At 38.8% G+C, this 24,270-nt stretch overlaps 2 protein-coding genes across 7 annotated transcripts; both read right to left on the reverse strand.

The window, feature by feature from the left end:
• Positions 1 to 8,233: 8,233 nt before the first annotated feature.
• Positions 8,234 to 9,906, reverse strand: LOC149812367 (uncharacterized). The gene is made up of 3 exons (XM_089992518.1): positions 9,542 to 9,906; positions 9,226 to 9,463; positions 8,234 to 8,690 (listed from the first exon to the last, which is right to left on the reverse strand). The coding sequence occupies exons 1-3, from the start codon at positions 9,851 to 9,853 to the stop codon at positions 8,554 to 8,556; spliced, it is 687 nt and encodes a 228-aa protein (XP_089848644.1). The 5' UTR covers positions 9,854 to 9,906; the 3' UTR covers positions 8,234 to 8,553.
• A 60-nt stretch (positions 9,907 to 9,966) lies between these two features.
• Positions 9,967 to 23,155, reverse strand: LOC149812368 (putative inactive poly [ADP-ribose] polymerase SRO2). Of its 6 annotated transcripts, XR_016428463.1 has the most exons (9): positions 21,504 to 23,152; positions 21,085 to 21,326; positions 20,861 to 20,970; positions 20,359 to 20,490; positions 20,174 to 20,269; positions 15,844 to 15,910; positions 13,493 to 13,565; positions 12,360 to 12,564; positions 9,967 to 10,030 (listed from the first exon to the last, which is right to left on the reverse strand). XR_016428463.1 is itself a non-coding variant. In XM_089992591.1 (7 exons), the coding sequence occupies exons 1-6, from the start codon at positions 22,673 to 22,675 to the stop codon at positions 15,884 to 15,886; spliced, it is 1,779 nt and encodes a 592-aa protein (XP_089848717.1). In that variant the 5' UTR covers positions 22,676 to 23,153; the 3' UTR covers positions 13,256 to 13,579; positions 15,844 to 15,883. The 6 variants fall into 6 exon arrangements, 3 of the variants coding, with proteins under 3 accessions (XP_089848717.1, XP_089848716.1, XP_089848718.1); XR_016428461.1 differs by lacking the exon at positions 9,967 to 10,030 and having other exon boundaries at positions 12,162 to 12,564; positions 13,493 to 13,579; positions 21,504 to 23,153; XR_016428462.1 differs by lacking the exon at positions 9,967 to 10,030 and having other exon boundaries at positions 12,162 to 12,564.
• Positions 23,156 to 24,270: the final 1,115 nt, after the last annotated feature.

Genomic DNA, 24,270 nt, shown 5'->3' on the forward strand with positions numbered 1-24,270 from the left:
GTTCTCTTTGGATCCAACATAGTCCACAACAACTGCTAACTAAGACACCAGTTCCCTTACAGATTTTATTCTGACTTGGATGTGTCTTCTCTATTTTTTATTATATTTTATGTTTTTAATCTTTGCAATTATGACCATATTGTCACAATGCACAGATATTGCAGGAATTAGTTTGCTCATTAAAGGAAGTTCCTCAAGAAGTCCCTTTAATCATCCAACTTCCATTCATGTGATATCTAAAGCACAAAGCTCAACCTCAAAAGTAGACCGTGACAAGATGGTCTACTTTACTGATTTCCAGGCGACTGCGTCGCCACCCAAGGTAAATATATACCCTATTATGCCATAACTCTCAGAGTTCATGGCTATCCAGCTCACATCACTATATCTCTTAAGAATGACAAAGAATATCTTGCAATGCAAACTCAAGGAAATAGTTTCTTTTAGGTACCTAAGTACCCTGTCCAATGCCTTTCAATGAGTGCGATTTGGACAACTTGTGTATCCACTTAATTTTGTCACAGAGAACGAAATATCTGATCTCGTGTAATTTGCAAGATACATCAAACTTTTAATAATCTGAGAATACCTTAATTGAGACACATGAACACCAATCGTATTCTTATAAAGAGGAGTAGAAGGGTCATATGGAGTTGCTACAGATCTTCTTTTGTGATAGCCAAATTTCTCAAGTATTTTCTCAATAAACTGAGATTGAGAAATAACTATTCCATCAGCTGAACGAGTCAACTTTAAGCCTAAGATCATAATTGCAATTCTCATATCATTCATATCAAATTTACTACTAAAAAATGACTTCATCTCATTCATAATTCTCATATTGGAACCAAATAATAGAATATCATCTTCATACATACATACATACATGCATAAAATGATACATGCATCACTTTTAACTTTTCAATAAACACATTTATCAGATTCATTGACAATAAAGTCAAATAATAAAATAATTTTATCAAATTTCTCATGCCATTGCTTAGGGGCTTGTTTTAGTCCATATAATGACTTAACAAGTCTATAAACTTTATTTTCATTACCAAGAACCACAAAACCCTCAGGTTGATCCATATAGATCTTTTCTTCAAGATCGCCATGCAAAAATGCATTTTTCACGTCCATTTGATGGACCGAGAGATAATAAATGAAAGCTAGTGCAATAAGCACCCTAATTATGGTCATCCGAGTAACCAGAGAATAGATATCAAAATAATCTATTTCTTCCTTTTGTTTGAATCCCTTGGCAACCAGTCTAGCCTTGTACTTATCAATGGATACATCTGGATTTAACTTCTTCTTAAAGATCCATTTGCACCCAATAGTGGAGCTACCACGAGGGAGGTCAACCAGTTCTCAAGTGCCATTAGAGATAATAGAGTTCATTTCACTCTTTATGGCTTTTTTTCAATGCCTTGCTTCAGATAAAGCCATTGCATCTCAGAAAGTAGGAGGATCATCCTCGATCAGGTAAGTGATATAATCACTTCCCAAATCCTTGGTAATCTGTGGTCTCTTGCTCCTTCTTGGTTCAACCACTTCCTCGAACTCATTTGGTCCATAGTGGGAACAAGATGGCTCAACCCCCACATCTGTCATCCTTTCCACATGTTCGAGAATGAAACCAAAAGTTGAAGGTACATCTGAAGAAGAAAGATTATGATGTACACCAACTTTCATGGAAAATACATCATCAAAGAATGTAGCTTCTTGAAGCTCAACAGTAGAGTTTACATCTATACCAGATATCTCAGACTTAATTATTAAGAACTTATAGGCATAGATGTTATCTACATAACCCCAAAAGATAGCATCTAAGGTTTTAAGACCCAGCTTCTTCCTGTTGTGCTTTAGGACAAGTACCTTTGTAAGATACCCCTATACTTTGAGGTATTTTAAGCTAGATTTTCTATTTCTCCAGAGTTCAAATAAGCTACTATCTTTATGCTTCTGGGGAACTCTATTCAGAATATGGCAAGCTGTATTCAGAGCATCCTCCCACATATAGGTAAGTAATCCAGAACTCCCAAGTAGAGCATTTATCATATCAGTTAGGGTTCTATTCTTTCTTTATGCGATCCCAATAGATTGAGGAGAATATGGAGTGGTAAACTCATGATCTATGCCAACAAATTGACAATATTTATCAAGTTTGTTAGACGTATATTCTCCTCCTCTATCAGACCTCAATATTTTAAGTTTTACCAGTTTGTGTTTCTGCTTTATTTTTAAAAATAAGAAACTTATCAAAAGCTTCATCTTTTGATTTTAGCAGATACACATAACAACATTTAGTGCCATCATCTATAAAAGTGATAAAGTACTTTTTATGATTTCTAGTTAACACTTCATTAAACTCACAGATATTTGTGTGCACCAAATCCAATATTTCAGAATCTCTAACAATCGTATGAAAAGGTTTCCTACATTTTTTTGCTTGTATACAAATTTTATATTTTTTAGTTTTATCAATGAAATATTCAAGAATTATTTTTAAGTTCATCATGCGTTTTACATAATTGAAATTTACATGACCCAATCTATTATGCCACAAATCAAATGATTTTATATTATAAGCAACATTAGACAATGAATAAAAAAAAACATTCTCTAATTTATTACTGCAAACCAGTGCTGTGAGAGGCGTACGCCTCAGTACCTTAAGCGTACACCTCAGAGGTGAAGCGCACACTCAAGGTACTGAGGCGTTGCAGGCTTGAAACACACGCTTCACTCATGTGAAGCGCACGCCTCAAGTCGAAATGCGCTTCGCTTCTAAGGCGTACACATCATGTCTATCTCCTCCAACTAAACCCCAAATCCGACCTGTTTACTTTGCTGATGGGCGAAGGCGGCAAACCTTCGAGATCTTTGTCTCTCTCTCTAAAGATTTTTAGTGTTAGGGTTTCTGGTTTGTTGGTGGTAAATGTGGAGGAGATCCGCGTCCTTTATCCTGGACAAGCAAGCCATGCCCCTTCCTCCCAATTCGGATGCGCCGCCGCCTGGCATGGCGGCCCTTCGTCAACTCCCGGCCAACTCCGCCTACTACCATACCCGCACCGAGCACCACACCGTCACCAACAATTGGCTCTCCCAAGCGGCCACCGCATCGGACCGGATGCAGAGGGTTGACCAGCCGAAGCTGCCAGAAGACGGCGTGGGCACGAACGGAGACACGAGCTTCAGTGTAATCGAGGAGTTCAATTACTGGCAGAAAAAGTCGGATCTGGCGGAGGCCATCATCGTGATCATGGCTCTGGCAGTCGTCATCCGGTCAAGCAAGGCGACGATGATGATAGAGCTCGAGATCGAGTTAAAGAAGGCCTCCAATTCTTTAAAGGTGGGATTTTTAGGGTCTAGTATATCCCCTTTCTTCTTCTTCTTCTTTTGGTTTGGCTGGGCGGTGGACAAACAACTTACGTTCCATATTGCCTGAGGTCGACGGAGACGTCGCCGTGAAGTCGCTCTTCTGGCTCCTCCTCCACAACCTCTGCTGCATCGTCAGCCTCGCCCTCGGCTTTTGCTTCTCCGGACTCATCTTCTACTTCCTCTTCTCCGCCTCCGCCACCACCACTGCCGCCACTACCAATCCGTACGTTCATCTTTTGACCAACATTCAGACGGTGACGCCACCGGTGCAGAGTAAGGTGGTGGTCGGCCGACATGGGATCAGAATTCGGTCGTTCTCCCACCCGAATCTGGAGGAGGTGATGAGGGTGCACACTTTGATTGATCGGGTCCAGGCGGAGCAGAGGAGGATCTACGGCGTGAAGGATCAGAGACGGGTGGTGGTGATCACTCCCACCTATGCCCAGACCTTTCAGACCGTCCATCTCACCAGGTTGATGCACACGTTGATGCTTGTTCCTGGTGACCCGGTGTGGATTGTCGTCGAGGCCAGCGGGGCATCGAACGAAACCGCCTCGTTGCTCTGCGGACACACCGTCGTCCATGTGAGTTTCGACGAGCGAATGTCTCTTGCTTGGGACGATAGGCATCAGTTGGAAGCCTGGATGCATCTGCATGGCCCGAGGTAGCACCACCACCCTTCCTCCCCTGTTTGCTCATCTCCTTTCTTTATTTCTTTGTTCTTAGATGGATTTCGATGAGTTTTCGGTATGATGTTCGATTTGATTCTATAGTTTTTCTTCTTAATTTTCGTGATTTCGGGTAAAAATGACGTTAAAGCTCTAGTTTAGACCAATGTAGAGGGAAGCTCTAGGTTCAAACTCTGGTTTCTCAAAGTTTCACTATGAGGATTTGGAACTTAATTGATCTTGTGAGGATACAATTTATTTTATACTATCATTTATTAGTAGTTTTTATTTAAATTTTTTATTATTTTATTAATATTATATATTTTATTATTTTGATCATGAAGCTTATGCTTCAACGCCTCGAGGCTTACGCCTCGCTTCATAACAGGCTCAACGCCTCGCTTCACTTCATCGCATTTAACAACCTTGTTGCAAACATGTTCAACGCGAAGTTTAAACAAACCATCATCTAAATACCCCTTGCCAATAAATGTTCTAGAATGTAAAATAACAACTTTATTATATTTAAAGTTAAATTCATAACCCTATCTAACTAGACATAAACCACTTAAAATATTTGTTCTAACTACAGGCACATGGTGCACTCTATGTAAAGATAAAACTCGTTCTGAAGGAAACTTCAGGTCCACGCATCCAATCCCCAACACCTTTGCAGTCGTGGAGTTGCCCATAATCACAGATCTACCTTCAGCAGCCTGATAGGAGACAAAGACAGACTTATCAGTACAAATGTGCACATTAGCCCCAATGTCAATCAGTCACGCAGTTGACTCATAAACATGATAGATTTGCGGGTTAACAGAAACATACCCAACACTGGTCCCAATGACCTCAGTCACCATATTTACTTGAGGAGTACTATGTGTGGTCCGATAAGCTTTGGCCTTTTTGGAAGAACATTCCTTGGCCCAGTGCCCAACCTGTCCACAGTTCCAGCAGAGTTTGTTTTTTATCCTTTTCTGGATTTTGGCCTTTGGTTTAAATTGATTTTTCATTGCAGGCTTCACTTTTTGGTTCTTACATTTAAAAGATCCGGTCATCATATTCAATTTAAGCTGTTCAGTTGGCATCACAACTTGTTTCTGAATTCTATGCTCTTCCTTAATGGCTATGGCTACCATAAGATTATCCGGGGAGATCTTTCATCTACGGTGCTTGAGAGATATGTCAAAGTCTACCCAAGACTTAGAAAATTTTTCCACGATGGTCATCACTTGAAACTTCTTAGGAAACTTCATATCAGCCTTAACCAAACTATGAAGCAATAACAAAAACTCATGTGCATGTTCAGTGACTGACTTGCCCTCAGTCATCTGATATTTCAAAAACTTGGCAATCAAGTACTTCTCAAGACCTTGGTCTTCGATATTATACTTTTTGTCAAGTTGATCCCATAAGGCTTTAACAGTGGTAGAAGATGAATTGTATACGTCGAATAAGGTGTTGGACAGAGCCAACATAATGCAACCATGACATATACCATCCTTCTCTTTCCACTCTACAACCACATTAACAACAGCGAGATCAAGACCAGTCTTATGAAGGGCATTCAAACTCTAGAACAAATAACAAACCTATAGTCGTGAACCAGATTTTCATATGTTGTTGCCAACGCTTGAAATTCTGATCGGCAATTTTTTCAGGCATACCAGACATGTCTACTTTCGATATAAAATTGAATAAAATCGACATGCTTAGATTCTTCGCTAAGACTGTTAAAATAAAAAACAGTATCATGATGTAAATCGGATTACAATACAACATGATTTGCACGTTAAACCATTGATTCAAACCGTAACAGGGTTCAAGCATATCATGTTCCGGTTGAAACCATAATCCAGACGAAAACATCAAATCAAACAAATGCAAAAAACAGAATAATAACAAAGAATACATGTTAATATTCTATAATAGACTAAGGCGTATAAAAATACTCTTCTTAAAAAAGATTCACCCTCACATACGATGCAAAAATGGTCCAGCGTCTTTCCCCCAGTATACAATAGCCTCGACGATATGAGTCAGTGCACTCTGATGATAGATCGCCCTTCGAAAACAACCTCAGCGAACGACTGCTCCAGAACTCCCTTTAAGAACATTGGACTTAGAATGAATATGACCTTAAAAGGCCAATTACCCAAACCTGGCCCAGCTCGACACGACGGACGCACGTGTGTGGTAGCCATCATATCCCCTTGTTCTTTGAAACAAGTGATAGAATCTCCTTATAGGTTATAAATCCCATAACCTTTTTCAGATTCTTCAATATAGAACTATTCCACATCATCAAAGTCCAAAAGTACTCCGTAAAGGAATTATCCCCAAATTGTTTTCTCCTTTGCATTAACTCCTCATCTCTTCTTACATCCAACATCATAAATGATGGGAAGCATATGCAGTCATGCTGAACATGAGTGTTTTTGCTCATGCCGACATCGTGGCCATCCGATTTGCATTTTAAAAAGCTCAAAAGTCAAGAAAACCATGTGGCATTCATCTAAAATGCAAACAGACCGCCACTATGTCTGCATGAACAAAAACTTTCATGTTCAGCATGACTTGATCTGCTTCATAAATGATGCGAGGATTTAGATCCACGTAGCTATCAGAGCAAAAGTCATGTTTCTCAATAAATCAAGTAAGAAGACTGCCGACACTTGCATTCTTTTAACTCAAACAATGTAGAAGGCTCAATCAATCAAGCATAACTCTCAACAAAGATTTGTTAGGGGACTTGATACGTTTACACGTTATCATTTGTAATGTGGTGTATACTGTATAGAATACATTGAACGAGTTTGTAGTTTTTGTTAGCTGTGGTGTATGGTTGTCGGTGTCTAAATTATAGCACCTTGCCCCACTCTTCAAATTATATAAACTAATTAGGCTTACAAATTTTTTATAATCTCGCACTCCTGACCAGATGCCAAGATCAAGCATTATTGATTTGCTGTTGAAGAGATGCTGATACGGATTCTGCATTCGTAAGGGAGAGTTTGAGATGTTTTAAATTGAAACAATGATATCACAAGAGCACCTGCAATTAAGGGCTACTCCCAGTATGCCTTCTAACAGATTTGAACAGTTCCAGTGGAATCTAGAATTTTTTGAGAATTAAGTAACGTTTTGGATACACCCAGTTTTTTTTTTTGGAATTTTAATGGTTTTTGAAAAATATCACATTAAAATCACCACAGGCTTAACCCAGTTGATTGAGCTCGTATGGTGAGCTTGATGAGGGAATCCAGCCTAAGTCCACTCTCCAGTTCGTATAACAAATCAACCGAGCTCACACCACATGCTTGTACTGGAAAAGCTTAAGCAGGGTCATTAAGAAGAGAAAATTTATCCCTGTAAAAGTGATTCATGCAGATGTTCACTAGGGAGGCAATCTATTTAGATTCAGTTCTAATGTAGGCGATTTCCTAACCTCTCTCTCTCTCTCTCTCTATATATATATATATATATATATATATATATATATAATTGACATAAGCTTTCAATACTAATCCACCAAGAACCATGCTTCTCCATCCTATTTCTTCATGCTAAAACAAACCTTTTTTCACGAAGTCATAGACATCTGTGAAGGCCTGAACTCTGAAGCAAAGGGGGATCAACAGTCGTGAACATCAAGATATTTAGTTAGTTATTCCTCGCATATTGAGTGCTCTGATTCCTATGCCTTTTGTGCAATTAGCAAGCAACATGCGTCTGGATATGGAGAAACAAGACTAATCAAGTACAGAAAAACTACTTGATCCAGTCATGTATTTTAAATAATTTCAGACAACTAGCTACAACACGCAGAGTCAAAATAACGACACCATATGACACTGGTTTTACATAAAGAATTACATATCATGTGAAAGGTTATTAAGCTGAACTATCCCACCTAAAAGAATATAACAGAAAAAGGCCTACATGATGCCTAGCCAACAAGCTCACTATGGCAATCGAACTAACAAAACATCATCACTGTAATTAAGGGTTAATTGGTAACAATAGAAAAAGCAAGTTGTGATCAAGATTCACCACAATGGCATCCAGTGCAATTTGAAGTTCAACTGATCAGACGATGAGAGGAACCAAAACCACAAGAAACAACTCTAAACAGCATAAATATTACTCACTTTTATTTGCTTTATCCAGCATAATTACTTACTAATCTTGGCATTATTTATTCTTATGATATGATATTCAACCTACTATGAAATCAGACAAAACAGAAAAAACAAGGAAACTTTAACAGGAAGTTTTTATCTTTTTATGATCACCAACTGCTCTAATCAGCTTTAATCTTTGCGGTGACCATCGTAGTAATTACCATGCAAAAGACGGATCTCCAACGAACACCAAAACGAGATATTCTACAAGAGAGCACCCATAGCAGCCTTGACACGAAACACTGACTAATGTGTACAGACTAAAGCACAACAGCAAACTCTCATATTATCTCAGAACATCCAACAGCCACTTAGCTTCTAAAAGGTTTCACATGTCGAGCACTAGAATAGGCTGAGATCATCGATCCAGTAGCGTTCAACGAGTATTTGGTCAGATCCAAGCTTTTCTTCACGGCTTGCCACACAGCCCACAAGAATCCAACCCACCCTACACAGAGTTAAAAAGAAAATTTAATAATAGCTAAAAAAACAAAAAAGGAAAGGTAAGTAAACTTCGCCCCCATTTGTGGGCATATAAAAGTATAAAACCAACTTAAAATGCTTGAACACAAAAAAAATTGAACCCCTCATATTCTTGTTTCTATGGATAAAATAATGACGTCATGAATTGAAATTTTCTGTAAAAGAGCAGAACATGAACACACAAAAGGGGAAAAAATAAAAAACAAGCTGTTTCTTAACCCGTAATTCAACCTTTTGTTGGGTATAAAGAAAATCTCTACCCTATGTGTTGAACAAAAGCCCGTTCCTCTCACCATTTGTTTTTTTTAAACCAAATAACAAAACCTTCTGTTGATTTGGAACAAAGAAATACAGAAGAGAGGGAAAATGGGGGGCAAGCGCATTAGAAGAAAAATGAGTGCCTACACCATTTCTCCCCAATCATGCAAACTAAAAAATAAAAAAATTCCCCTCCCACCAGTCACAACTTCTTTTTCATTTATGGGCAATGAGAAAATCACCTGTAGTCACCAGAACAGCAAAGATGGTGATGAACGTGATAGTGGACACGACGCACACAGCAACGAACAGCGCCCCAATATAAATTCCCGTCAGGCAAGCGAGGAACAGAGCCAGAAACCCGCCGGCAGCCGCTAGCGACATCAGCAGGGAGATCACAATCGCGTTAATGGTAGCCGCGCAGAAGAAGAGCATGAACGCCAACAATCCCGTTAACCCCACAAGAGTAATCGCTCCAGCCTGCAAAAAAAAACCCAAAATATTCATCACCCACAAACACCCACCAAAGAATTAGCGATCGGAGGCGATAATTGATACCGAAGTGACGAGGATGGCGCGCCATGCGCCGCCCCGGCGAGTAAACGCGATGACGCTCTGAGAGAAGCCTCTCGACGCCTCCCTGAAATCGTGAGCGTTCTCTTTGACGGATCCGTTGATCCTCTGGAAGAAGGGGGCGGGGAATTGGGGATCGGGGAAGAAGATTTGGGCGAGGAAACGGTGGAGGACGTCGTAGAGGGTCGCGTGATCTCCGCTGCAGGCTCGCTCTCCATTGCCTTGGATGTCGATGAAGCGATGTGTCTTCGGTTTCTCCTCTGAGTACTCGTAGTTCCGGCTCTCTTCTTCCGCCATCTTCCTCTTCTTCTTCTTCTTCTGCTGCTGCTTCGTCTCTCTCTCTCTCTCAACTCAAAGTGGGATTGGTGCGGTGGGGTTTTATTGAAGTGGTACACGGTAAAAGTACAGAGCGGTAAAAGTGAAACAATGATTTACAGTGTGCTGTAAAACTTCTACATAAGACTTGACACCTGTCTTCTTTGCATGAAAAAATAAGTGGGTGGGATCCCCCACATCGCAGGGCAAGTGTTAGTTCAATGTTTCTTTATCTGATATGCTTCCTTGAAAAATACGACATTTACATTTAGAGGCCTACCTCTAGCATATAATTTGAATAACCACACGGAGTCACTGGAATTTCTAATATAAGCCCCAAGTCTTTTCTTACAATTGACAAATAAGGACCCATTGTGACCCGGTTAACGTCAACAAGTTAACCTGAGTTAAATGTTCTAAAATGACAAAATATCATTTTTTACCTTTCTTCTTTCTCCACTGTTCTCATTCTCGAGAACATGGGTAAGATTCACTTTGATCCTGGTCAAGATTCCCATGAGTTTGGATCTCTAAAGCAAAGGTATGTCCAATCCAAATCCATAACATGTAAAGGTTGCAAGGCTTACAAGGGTAAAATAAAAACTTTACAAAACCTAAGGAATTTTTTTGTCCCACTGGGGATATCCCCAGCTTGCCTCTGAAAAAAATATGCTTGTGAACCCATGTAACCGTGCAAAACTCCATTTCACCAAATTCTTCCACCTCGAGATACAGCTTTTCAAGTTCTGAATGTTTCTTTCGAAAACACAAAATTATTTTGGCTTCAAAGTTGAAGACAACATAAAATGACCAAGTTACCACAACTGGTCCTCTCTTGATTAATGCGTGAAATAACGAGCACCAATGAAGAATGAAGAGGCTTTCAACTTCAGGTAGAATATTTTGTCCAGGGCAGCGGACTTCAGCTGGGTCCCAAGCTATATATGTTTAGGTCTGGTCCGGATCCAGAAATGACTGGATTTGACTTAGGGTGATCAGGGTCCAGATAGGCCTGAATAAAGCATACCAACGGGGGCTACGCATGGTTGGTAGGAGCTGTCAGTGCACGTATTCTTGTGGTGGAACGTTGCAGTTTCAAACCCCAGTAGTATGTTGAATAATAACTGGTGAGGGTCGGTCTAACCCCAGCTTGCCTTTAAAAAAAAAAACGACTGAATAAAGCATTTGAGGAAGTCCATAGAATATGTATGTACATCGGTCAAACAAGGCCTCCTGACCAAGTTTACATCGAGCAGTGCCACGCCCAAACCAAATATGGCTGTGCAGTAGATTGCCGACCCCTTTGTGGTTTCACCAACGGGTTACAGGTTCAATACCCAATCGTATAGTTCAATAACTGGTAGGGGTCGGACTAACCCCAGGTAGACTTTTAAAAAAAAAAAGACTTTTTTGGGTTTCGTAATCAAAACTTGTCATGATTAAAGGCAGGACATCCACACAGTAATCAGACATAGGTCAAATTGATGACGATTTGACCAGCTAGTCAAAGCTACCAGTATCCGTCACATGAACCAGTTTTTAACAAATAATAAAAGGGTGCTTTGTTTTGGTTTGTCATTAATCCAGAAACCGTTACAGACCTTCCATGAGGGACGAGAACCACCGCTTAGTAAGCCTCTAGCATGTTTTGTTCGCATCTTGTGATGAGGCTATTCATTTTGTGAGGAAGAACCGCTTCACTATCAGAATGGAGAGCAAGACAAACATAGCTGATGACCTTCCTTGACCCGCCTACTGCACTTTGGCACATGGAAAGATTCGCAGACCTTTACATGGACCTGAGACACCACCTTCCCACACCCTACTTATGGCTAGGGGTGTCAAGGGGCCGGGTTTGGTTTGGATCCAGGTAAAACCAGACCCAAGCCTGATTTGAGATGATGATAACAGGTCTGAATCCGAGTTCAATCATAAGAGAAACCATACCCAGATCCCATAAAGATTACATGAACCAAACCCAAACCATGCCCAGTAAAATAATATTTTTTATCTTCTGAAATTTCGCAAAACATACCCACCTCCATATATTAATCGGACCCAAAAGTCCAACCAAGATTCTAATCGGACCTTCAGTTATTACCTAATCAAACCCGACCCATTCACCCCTTCATATGGTAGGGCCAGCGGAGGAATGCGACTTTCATCATGAAGAGAAGGATGCAAAGCTCTTTTGGTTTTAACATTATTGTGTCCCATTCACCGTTAAATCTGACATGCAAGTAAATAGAGGAATAACATCTGCCAAGTACACAAATATGAAAAAAAATTTGCACATTCTATAGAATGCATGAGATAGATGAAAATATTTTTAAAGTTGATCCTGATAATATACTACCAAGATCACTTCAGCAAAAATTTACAGAAATGAAGATACAAAAACTAAAATTTGCATTTTTTTTTTGTGGTGGAATATCAATGGCAACTAAAGTAGAGACCGAGTAGAACATCAAGGCGTACACAGACAGACCTGAAAGAGGCATGGACCATGAGTAATGTTGGGTATTTCCGCGCACCAGAGGAGAAAAGCTTGTCCCTCAACTCTTGAGAATGGAGTTAAGAGTGATAGACCAGCAAACGTGAAACTAATCGGCCCACAGGAGCACTTTCAATATTGGTGAATGGTAGTTGACTATTGCATGATGCATTTCCCAATAAGTCACTGTATATTGAACCTTTCAAAAGAATATAGAATTCCCTCAGCACGTATCTCATTAGCCAGCATTGGTCGATAATGAATACCAATAAATTTTGAGCTCTTGCTTAGGGGGTTAAGATTTCCTTTCTTATTCCAGAACTTAAAAACTTGTCACCACATTAGAACACAATGTTAGAATCAAATTCTGTCTTTTTCTTCTTTTTTATCTTTTATGATTACTCCAAGAAAAACGTGAAAGAAAAGCTAAGAAACACCATACATGTTTAGCAAGCAGGCTGTACCAATCCTTGCTAACCACTCTAATAAATGCATTAAACAAATTCCATAGTTATTTAGTACAACGCCAAGTGAAATATGGTTCTGGGCAAGAAATATGTTCCGAAATATAAATTGTAAAATGCATCTTTTTGCTGCTTTGAAAAGGAAAAGGTCCATCAATATCAACTCTACTAAAATATCATGCATAGCAAACAGTTAACAGATATAATTGTGGAACATAAAACACAGCAGACAAAGCTTGACCAGTCCAAATACGCAATACGCTCATACAGATAAGAATGTTAAAATTCATTGCTAGAATTGAACACTCAAAACATGCACCAGATAGTAACAAATGTGAACACTAGCATATGCCTGAGTGTTCTCAAGAAAAGAGAAAAATAGCCCACAGATGTGTAAGGACCCTACCCAGAAAAAAAATACCAACTGAATAACAATTTACTGTTTTTAGTCGACAAATTCCATACACAGTATTGTTCATGATTTGTTGCATAACATATCCTGCTTTATAGCTCTAATAAAGAAAGAGCACCAGACAAACATAATTCCCACCCCAAACCAACATTTGAAAAATGAACCCCCCCCCCCCTGAACTTCACAGGTCAGAGAAAAAGGTGAATCCACACAAGAGAAGTCTGATATTCTTGAATAGTGCATGAAGATACCTGAAACCCTGCAATAGTTGTGTGCTCCAGAAATCCCATTAGAGCTTCTGCATCCCAACCCCGCTTAAGAAACCTATCAATTAGATTCTGCATTATATAGCCAGGAAACACATGATCTTGCTAACATACAAGGAAACAAATGGAGAGAGCAAAAATAAAATAAAATTTCTAAACTCAAGTAATAGTCCTTTGATTTCATATATAATTCTGCGTGAGAGGAAACTTGTCTGAAGAATTAGTAGTTTACAATGAAGCAGTACAACCAACCCAAAGGAACCATGAAACTTCACAACATCTAGCTACTACATTCATGTCCGAAAGTCCAGAAACAAAACATACTTATGCAGCCCTGCAGAAACCAAGTACTTTTCCATCCATGCCATACGCTGGACTTAGAGAAATGCAAGCAAGAAATCTTCTCCTAAACTAAACCAAATGAAACCCCATCACGTTTATTAAAACATCTTGAATTCCAGACCTTGACCAGGATAAAATGCTTCACAATGATGAGAATTTGAAATTTCTGACACCAACAAATACAAACATGACAAAGAACTTTGTGACAACACCCATTGGCAGAAGAAAACATTCTTAACATCAAATACTGGGAGTCAATCAATAATTAGGAAAAATGAAAATATGGGAATCCTTTCAGCAAGAATCTCAAACACAATCTGTTATAATAGACAAAGCATCCACCACACAGAAAGCATGCCACAACAGCAAGACAAATATTGCTACTTAATATTTCAAAGAATGGAACCAATAAGCACGATTTAAAACTAGAGAAACAACACAGAACTCATCAGAAGAGTATATATTAAGTTACTTATGATATGATGGAAATAGCCAGAGGCCTATAGCTGGCCAGCAAAACAAATCATTAATAGCTCAGGTAACAAAGCACATCATTAGCTAATGTTTAATGAATGAAATTTTAAAACCAAATAACAGTGTTAACAATAACAACAAAAATAATAAGAATAATGAGACAGTGAGATAAGTGTAAGGAAATGAGTCTTCAACTACGAACAAGATTGTCCACCAAGAGATAAAAAATGGACAAGCAAAAAAGTGAACCACAAAGGGCATGCACAAAAAAGGCTCTCACAATTAACAAATTAAGATTTTATTAATATCAAGTACGCAAAAAGAATACATTCCAATGGGGAGAGATCCCCTATATATATACACACAAAGAGGGAGAGAAGAGACAACACAATGGGCTAGAGAGAGCCCTCTCTAGCCGTTGGGCTTGGTCAACTTTGGTTGACCAAGGTTTAAATACAAAAGATAAAAGAAGAAAGGAAAAAATAGAATGAAAAAAAAGAAAATTTATATTTATATATACATATAGAGTAACTGGGATATGAGAACTAGAAATGTGGGCATTTCCAACACTTATTTTGCAAATCCAACCATGTGGATGTGCTTGGCATGGTGAATTTGCTAGGAATCAACCATTGAATCATGTATTTTCAATGAAAAAATGTGACTTTTGAATGCTTGAATATTTATGAAGAAATGAGACATTGATTTTAAAACCTTAAAAAATCACGTTTATGCATAAAAAATCAGATGATTCAAGAGCGGGTTCTTATAAATCCAAGCATGTAGATCACATCTGTACGGTTAGATTCAAGAGAAAAGAACAAAAGATCCATGAAAAAAGTGGTTCACACATTAGTTCTCATATTCCAGTGACTCTACACACACATATATATAAATATACATATATATACAATGTATTTACATTTTAACACCCCCCTCAAACTTACGGTATAATGACCAAAAGTTTACCTAAAAAGAAGTGAAACCTAGGAGCTAAGAGAGGTTTGATAAAGAAATCTGTCAACTGGTAACATACAATCTGATGTAACATACGGCAGATCAATGCTGTCATTTAGATACTCCTCTCGTACGTAGTGACAATCCATTTTGATATGTTTGGTGCGCTAGTGAAAGGTATGGTTACTAACAATGTATATCGCATTTTTGTTGTCACAATACATTGTTTAGTTTCCAGTTACTTGAATACGCATATATACAATGTATTTACATTTTAACAATAAGAACCTTGAACACCACCCACCAAATCATACTGCTGCCAACAATCAACCCATGGAATTTGTAGAACCCTAGCTATGTTGAGGTTGATCGCAGAACAGACATAGTATTTCTATCAATTACACTAAAACAATACTAACAGCCTATCTAAGATTAAAAGAAGATGAATATATTTGCTTTAAATCATACTTCCCTCAAAATATGGAAGCATGAAAGATGATACAAAAAGCCCATTGTATAATAAGGTTACAAATATGACTAATAGCACCAAGTACCAAGCATACCCGATTTTGTCTTTCTAGAGCTTCCTCGAACAGTTTTGGTTTATTTTGAAACAGGGGTGCCACTTCTCTGCAAACATTTTATAGGCAGAAATTTAGAAATGAACATGAAGCCACACACATCTGAAATTTATTCTTAAAAAAAATACCATGAGAAACAGCAGCATAAAAAACAATGCTACTTTCAGAAGTTTTCATAAGCAATCCAGCTTGGTATTTCATTATCAAGAGCACATCAATTTAAGCAGAGGAACATTTTTTTTGTTATATTAATTCTACATGTGCTAATTAAATCGTCCATGAAGATTGAAGATTAATAGCAAGTATAATCCTTTTCCATCTAGACTATAGCAGGTAAAGTAGCAAATAATGACAAAGGACGGGCTCAAGATTAATCCCTTTCTTCCAGTTAGAATTCAAAGCATTTTTCAAAAATTGAGAAAAAAAATACTTATATGATACATTGGTAGGTTTTCTGCTTACTGAAAAGCAGCAAAATATGCTTATAGCTTCAGTTAACCAACAGAAATGCACATGAAAGGAGAAAAATGAATGCATGCATAAGAAGTCAATTAACAAATCACAACTACATTGCTCTGTATAGTCCTTTCAATAAAATGGAAGGGGGCCAATCCCCTAGCATTTCTCATCCGAAAAAAAAAATCACAACCAAATTGCTGGTTCACCATGGATATTTATACAAGAGATACCAACACAAGCAGAAATGTACGGTTTGATATTGTAATGATAAGCTTCAGTCACCAGCTATTTTGCTAAAAACAGATATGTTCTGCAGAGAAAGCCACATAAATTGAAAATTGCTACAAGTCATTGAACGACCACGATAGTAAAATAAAGAAAAGATTGTTCAAGATTATTCATTTGAATTCATAAAAGGAAAGGCTCAGATGGTTACAACAAAAACAAAGAAATGTCCAGTCTATACAAGACATAAAGTACCAACTTTCAATCACTTCAAAGGTAAAATATCCATATAATGTCAGAAAACCACCAAAAAAATTTATCAACAGGCAATCTCTATGCCTGAAGCTGAACAAACCTCTTCCCATCCCTTTTGAGCGTGGCCCTTCTGTAAAATATATTCATGCTAGCCTATGTGACATGGATACAGCTGCAGATACTGGGGTACGAACACTTTTATAAAGTTTTAAGTATGGCTTGTATATAAAGGGATATGGAACAACAGTCAAAATAGCCTGGTCAGATTAAAGAGCTGGCTCAAAGATATTGCATCAATCAGACAAGTTACAATGGCTTCATGTTTTAGAAGTAAAGGTAAGAAATGGTGGTGTTCCTGAATGTGATGGCTTATATGGAAGGATACAAACAGTAGGATTTTTAAAGGAAAAGCAAACTGTGGCTTAGATGGATTCGTTTAGAATTCAATCTTCCTTTCCTTGACAAGGATACAAAATGTATTATGTATAATAGAACTGCTGTCTATGTAACTGAAATAACACACTTTTTCATAATGATGTTAGGTCAAAGATAGAAAATAAAACAATATATCATGTATCGAAAGTTGATCCCATCCTCATGAAACATATTCACCTAATGTTCTCCCCCAGATCAAAGATAGAAAATAAAGCAACACATCACATATCTAAAGTCAATGCCATCCTCCTGAAAAGTAAAAACAAATTCATTGAATGTCCTTATTCCCCTGCCATTCCTTTCAGGGAAAAGCATAGTGCGGCACTCTGAATCCTGCAGTCTATCATGGCCAGATTATTGGTGAACCATTACAATTTCTGGTTCTCTCCAACATGATATATCAACAAATTAATGAGGAATGCCACTTCCAGATGTTCACTCACTTTTTCCTCCCAGTCATGGATCCAAAATAGCCTGCTGGATGTGTTTCACCCATACTTATAACTTCTCCACTTTTGGTAGTGAACCACAACCCAGTGTTTTAAGCAAACCCAAGCCCTCTCTAGTTCTAATGATTCGACCCCACAGCATGCCTTTGAGACTTGTCAGCCCATGAACGCCAAACATCAAATCCACTGACTACGGCTTTAACCCACCCCCACACCCCCAAAGGTCCATTCATAAGTCCCACCATGGCAACTCAGAAAGTTTTCTGAAGAACAAACATTACTAAAATAGATGGAAAGCGGATTCTTACACCAAGTTGCAAAGGCAGCATTTGTTAGCCACAAATAACCTGTTTGCTTCAAGTTCAGTTGTGTTACCGCTCGGTCCAGCAAAACCAATCATGAGAACTGGTTTGGACCACTAGAATATCAAGTGTTTCAAGAAAAAGGCAGTGAACTGTGATTCCAAAAGAGATCAGTCGCAGCATTTGACCAAGAACTCTCGTGACACTCCAACACTTCAAAAACATATTGTCCTACTCTTGCCAATAAATCAGCTCCCAGCCAGAGCATCCATCATGTCCTCTTATTTGTCAATCTCCCCCATAGTAGGATCCTAACTCAACATGACATTCTGCACTCCATACTTTAAATGATAGCTTGGCACTACACCCTTTTTGACTCTTGCTACAACCAAAGGGAAAGGATAGCTTGGTGGATGTACAGAGTCTACAGACCTAGCCATTGATCTGTCCAGGGTCTGATTCCTTTCCCATTCATTAAACTCCTCCAAAGCTCCTAACAGCCATTCAATACTCTGGAACCAGTTTTCCATCAAAAATAAAAACAAACTAAAAGAAATGCAGTTATCTGCATAATGGATAAAATTTATCAAATACAAGAAAAGAAATCATCAACAGTGCTTTTGTTTCACATATTCCGGTGTGAAAAGGTGCCATTTCCATACAGAAATGGCTCATTTTCTTACAGTGAAACAAACATACCAATTTGGCGAGACAAAGGTCAACGAGACAACTTTATCTTTGACCACAGGATTCACATGAAAGTGGGATCATTCCCGTCACCCTGGTAAGAGCTTACCACTTCCTTTCCCCATGGTGTGCCTCTTGTAATAAATTCAAAAGAGTATTTTTGGCTATGGGGGGCACAAAGTTATTGACTTTCTCACTTGACATGAAGCACACACAAAATAATAAAGTATCTTGTGAAACAATTTCACATGATTCTAGTGTCGTGAAACACAAGTCAAATGAGATCTGTGTTTCTCTTTCTCACATCTGAAACATACACCCCATAAAAGTTAATGAAGCAGAAGTAGATGACAGTCCATAGCAAGAGATAAGTGAGGTGTGGTGCTGTTAGGAGTCATTTGCTTTCACAGAGATTTCTGCATTAACCCATACTACAGACTACAGTATGCTCCAATACATAGTGCACGTATACACAAGCATCCCAATTTCAAGATAATACTATTTTCTGTTTTTAGGCCACAAATAGAACAGTCCCCAACTTACTTCCTCAATTTCCGTATAACCTTAAAATTAAAAATGTAAAATGAAAAACAAAAGCAGGGAAAATATCAAAGAAAAAACCAACACAGGATCAGGGGAAAAAAGGGAAAACCATAACTATTCGAATAGAAAGACAATAGAAGTCAGTCAGTATATTACTCCAAGCAGGCAAAACAGATAAGCTTGTACAAGATTAACTGTAATAGCCTTTTCACCTAAAGTCCATGCAGTGAGCTTCAGTCTGTGCACACATGGACCACACACACACACACACAACCACACATGCACCTGCACCTGCACCTGCGTGCCTGCGCACACACATGCTCATGCATGCACACTTGCACAAACACGCGCACACACACACACAAACACGCGCACACATACATGCATGCGCACGTGCACACATCCACCTATGTGCAATCCATAGTCACATATATCGGCGATATTTTCAAAATATCGAGAAATTATCGCTGCATTTTTGGCGAACGATATTATAGGTAAAATATCAACAATTTGATAATATCATGATATTAGTGGTTATTCACTGTTTTTATTCATTATCTACATCTTAAATGTGTGTTTTTTTATTTATTTTGCATTTTTTAATTTTTTTATTATCTAAACATGATATTTTCTTACTTATTTATGTTATTTTTTTATTTTTTCAAGCCCGAGATTTATCACCAAACCTATAACATCGCGAGAAATAGCCTCGCCGAGATATAGCCGATACCAATTCATTTTACAACAGCCCATGCATCAGCAGATTCCATTTTACTTCCATATCAACATTCACAATGAAATGATACACTACATTAGCCACACATTATCTTAAGGCAGTATTTGATAAAATAGAATATAATCCAATATTTTACCACTTTCATTAGCCTGAATAAGAAGTAGGGACCACACATGGGTTTAACAAAACAAATTCGTAAACTTTTAGAGCTAGAAACTCACATAGGTTTGCAAATTTTTCAAGGTGGCTATCAGCAGATCATCTCCAACGATCAATCTTAACCTTTTAATAAGCTCTTCTCTGGTCAACCTTTTCCACTGGTGCAAAAAGAAAATAAAGCACATGACAAAAAGTTCACAAGACGAGAATCCAGCATAGAGCTACATCAAACTCCAAGTTGTTGCACCTTGAAATCATCATAATAACCATCAAGGCGCTTCTTATTTGCAGGGGATACATGCCTCTCAATTGCAGCAAAAAGTAGTGGAAATGGCATCCAAGACGAAGTTGGCTTCTTCACTGGCTCTGGTGAATTTCCCTATACATTTTGTTGACCACCCTTAGAAAAGTTAAAATTGATATCCAATATCTCAGAAAAAACAAAGGCAGCTGAACTTCCAATTAAGCATATGGCACAAGCACAAGATACAGAGCTCCATACTATTATCAATAAACCAGACAAATTTTCATGTACACCATCACAGGGCACAACTCCATAAGCTCCTATCAATGAAGAAGCAAAGTTGAACCTCTAAGTACACGAACTTCCATACTTTGGTAAGGCACCAACTGCTCATGAGAGGGCTCCATTGATTCAACTGTTTACCAGCCCATTCTAAGTGAACAAACGTCAACAACTGATCCATTAAGTAATGGACATTACAAACTAAAACTCAAAATCTTCTTACCAAATCAGCAGTTGCGGTATCTCGTTTTATATGGCTGTCAGGCAACTGAGAATTTCTGACTGCCACTGAACCAACTGTGCTTTGACTTTCTTTCAGTCCAGCCCAGTACTCTTAAATTTTATCCAAAACAAGAGGAAATGCAGAAAAGAACAAAATCAGTGTGGAGCAGTAAGGGCTATTAAAAAAGTTCAACTATCCAGTCATGTTGTTGCAGACCAAATTACCTTGAACACAAAGAGGCACCTTAAAACTCACAACATACTCTGGAAGTATGTGTGTGTTCATATGGGTACCCCATATGATATAATGTTTAGGATCCCTAAGATCATCCACACCACTATCAAAATTCTCACTGCTAGGATAGAACTGTTCAGAAGCAAGAGGAACTTGTTCCATATTTCCCATTATCACACGGCATAATACCATGTGCTGCAAGCCTTTTTCGTCAATATCAGAATAACTGGCACTGTACACAAGCATTTAAAAATAATATTAGGCACCTTGCAGCACAGAAGCAAGATGCAAAAGAAAGGCTAAACAATGTAATACAGTGGCAACCTCAGAGATAAACTGAGCAAAATGCATCAATAAGCAAAGTAAGATAATTCAAGATCAGTGCAGCAATACTAACGGAAAAAATCACCTGATATGGGGGCATTCTTTTGGTGAGAGATAGATGCCACTCCCATATGCCACTCCATTCATGAGCTTTCGGATTCTTCCGAAACCATGAAGCATAATCTCAATAATACCATCTCTTGAAGAGCCATGCCATGCATACCTAACATTTGCATCACCACGGTACTTATTCATGACCTGAACCTGACTTTCAAACAGCTGCATCCGAGCCTGTGCAAGACTACTTGTCAGAGAGTAACGATAAATCCCAACTATATGGCTAGATGTCACAAGTGTACCCAAACCCATAAGAAACATATTGCGAACGGCAATGTAATCACCAGATCCTCTCCCCAAGCCGACCATCTTATCACATAGAGCTTCTGACCCAAAATTTTCTAGGACCCCCTGGCTCATACTGGATAACCCTCTCCCGACTCCTCCCTCAGGCAACAAGTCACCATTTTCACCAATTACTTCTTTGATTTCTACAGGCTGGTTTCGACCACCACCAGAATCCTGATATAGATCACTGCGATCATCAGTAAGCGGGTTCTGCTTAACCCTTACAGTCTTTGCATGCAAGACTGATCCATCGCTCTTATAGTCTGTCCTCGAACTACCTGCCCCACTAACACCGATTTCAACCTTCAACTCAATCTCAGGTGCATTTGCAGGCATCGGATGCCTGTAATTCCTCCCATCCTTGTCCTCACTACCATCAAAGAAAAATTTCGGAAAGAAGCACCGTTTTGATTCATCGATCCACGCAACGGATTGCTGCATCCCGCTTCTGAGATCGACACAGACCATGCGAAGAAAATCGACGAGGCAGAGACGCCCATCCAACACCACCTCGACGGCGGATCTCTTGCAACCAAACGCGTCCGTGAGAGTACCCATCACGTGCGCGGGGAAATCGCACCACTCCCCTTTCGAGAAGAACATCAACCGCTTGGGCAGCCCGCTCTTGCGGAAGTTCGAGTAGTTGTTGATCACGGCCTTCCCAGAACAACACCCACACCCGTGCCCGAACCCCTCCGCCGCCGCTGCCGGAATCGGTAGTCCCCTCCTCGAACCTGCACGATTGCTCCGACCACGCCCCGCAAGATAAGCAGCGCACTTCACCGCCCGCTTCCGCTTCAAATCTGCAACCCTATTTCTGCCACGATCCACCTCTCGAACCATTCTATCCATAACTGTACAACGACTCTCCGATCCGGCGAAGACCAAAAACAAACACTCTACAAACCAAAGAGAGAACCAACCGATTTACACATATTTACATCGACCGGTCGGTGGCACCAAAGAGCAACATGTCCACACAAGGCTCGATCAAAACATGCAAAGCACTCAAAACCCTAGCCCTAACTATCATCCCCAAAGATGAACAATCTAATTTTTTTTAATGATTACTTCTTAATGATTTACATATCGGTTGACCGCGTGATCCTACAAAAACCCTAACCATCGAAATTCCATCTCAAATTTATACCATATTTTTTCAGTTTTTTAATGAAGAGGAAATTCAAGCCAATACATGGAAAATGACAGAAATTTAAAAAATCGATGATTAAAAAAAAGGAAAATTTGAAGTCGGAAAAGAGGGTACCAATTTGGGAGCCATTTTGGGAAAATTAAGGCACAAAAAAAAAAAAAAAGATGATGAGTGATGAAATCGCCCACAGAGGAAGGAGGGAAACGGAGGGTGGAGGCATGAAGGGAGATCATGGAACCGCCTTTAGGCTTTTATAATGGATCGGAAATACCCGACCCAAGTTCCTATTAAGACCCGCCATTTTTCAACGTAAAAATCATAAAAACATATGGTTTTACCGGGTTTGGTTCGTGCAGTTTTTATTGAGTCCGGGTATGATTTTTTTTTTTTATAGTAGACCCAATTAAACCCGAGTCAGGACCTGATACCATACCTAAAAATCTGATCCAAGTCTGATTCCACCTGAATTTTGAACCTTGAACATTGCATTCGAGTTTGGGTTTAGGTTTAAGTTCAGTTCGATCGAGTTCTGGCCATTCTTGAACATTGATATGAACCCAAAATATAAATAGTACACAGAGTATTATTCAGATTCGAATAGGTAAGACTGAATCTGAATCCGAATCCGAATCCTAAATACATATCATAATAAGAGATAAAGAAAAAATTGAACAAAAACAAGCTAGTGACATATAAAAAATGTAATTGGGCCAAATTTTGGATTAGATAAATTCTAGACCTAACTTAAAATGTTGATCCGGATCCGAAAGTAACTCGATTGAACATACCTGGGTCCGATCTGAATGTACATTGGAATCTTACTTAAATGATGATCTATATCCGCAATAAAACATGCCAGACTAGACTAGGATCAAATATCTGACCATATCCAATCTGTTTGCAGCCCTAAATCCAACCATGGGTCAAGACAAAATTTGAATTCCAGAGAATCCATTTCCCACTTCACGAACCAAACAGCTTATTTAACTTTCGGCGATATTATATGATCTGACGTCGTTGGATTAGTACGAATCTCAGGAAAAATGACAATGACGTTTCCTTGAGAGGAAAAAGAAAGTGACATAATTTTCCTGTTGCATAACAAGGTCGTACAAGTTGAACAAATCGCCTTCCAATGATTCTGTCCTACCCACTTGCCAACATCGTCCTAGGAAATTAGAAGCAAAAATCAAGATTTTTTGAATTACATTGAAAGTCATTGGCTAATATAACTAACTTTTTTTATTTTATTTATTTATAGCAAGAAAAAACGGTACGAGACTCAAAAACCTGG

The sequence above is a fragment of the Nuphar pumila genome, chromosome 17, assembly GCF_984573655.1.
Source record: "Nuphar pumila chromosome 17, dmNupPumi1.hap1.1, whole genome shotgun sequence".
NCBI classification, from domain to species: Eukaryota; Viridiplantae; Streptophyta; class Magnoliopsida; order Nymphaeales; family Nymphaeaceae; genus Nuphar; species Nuphar pumila.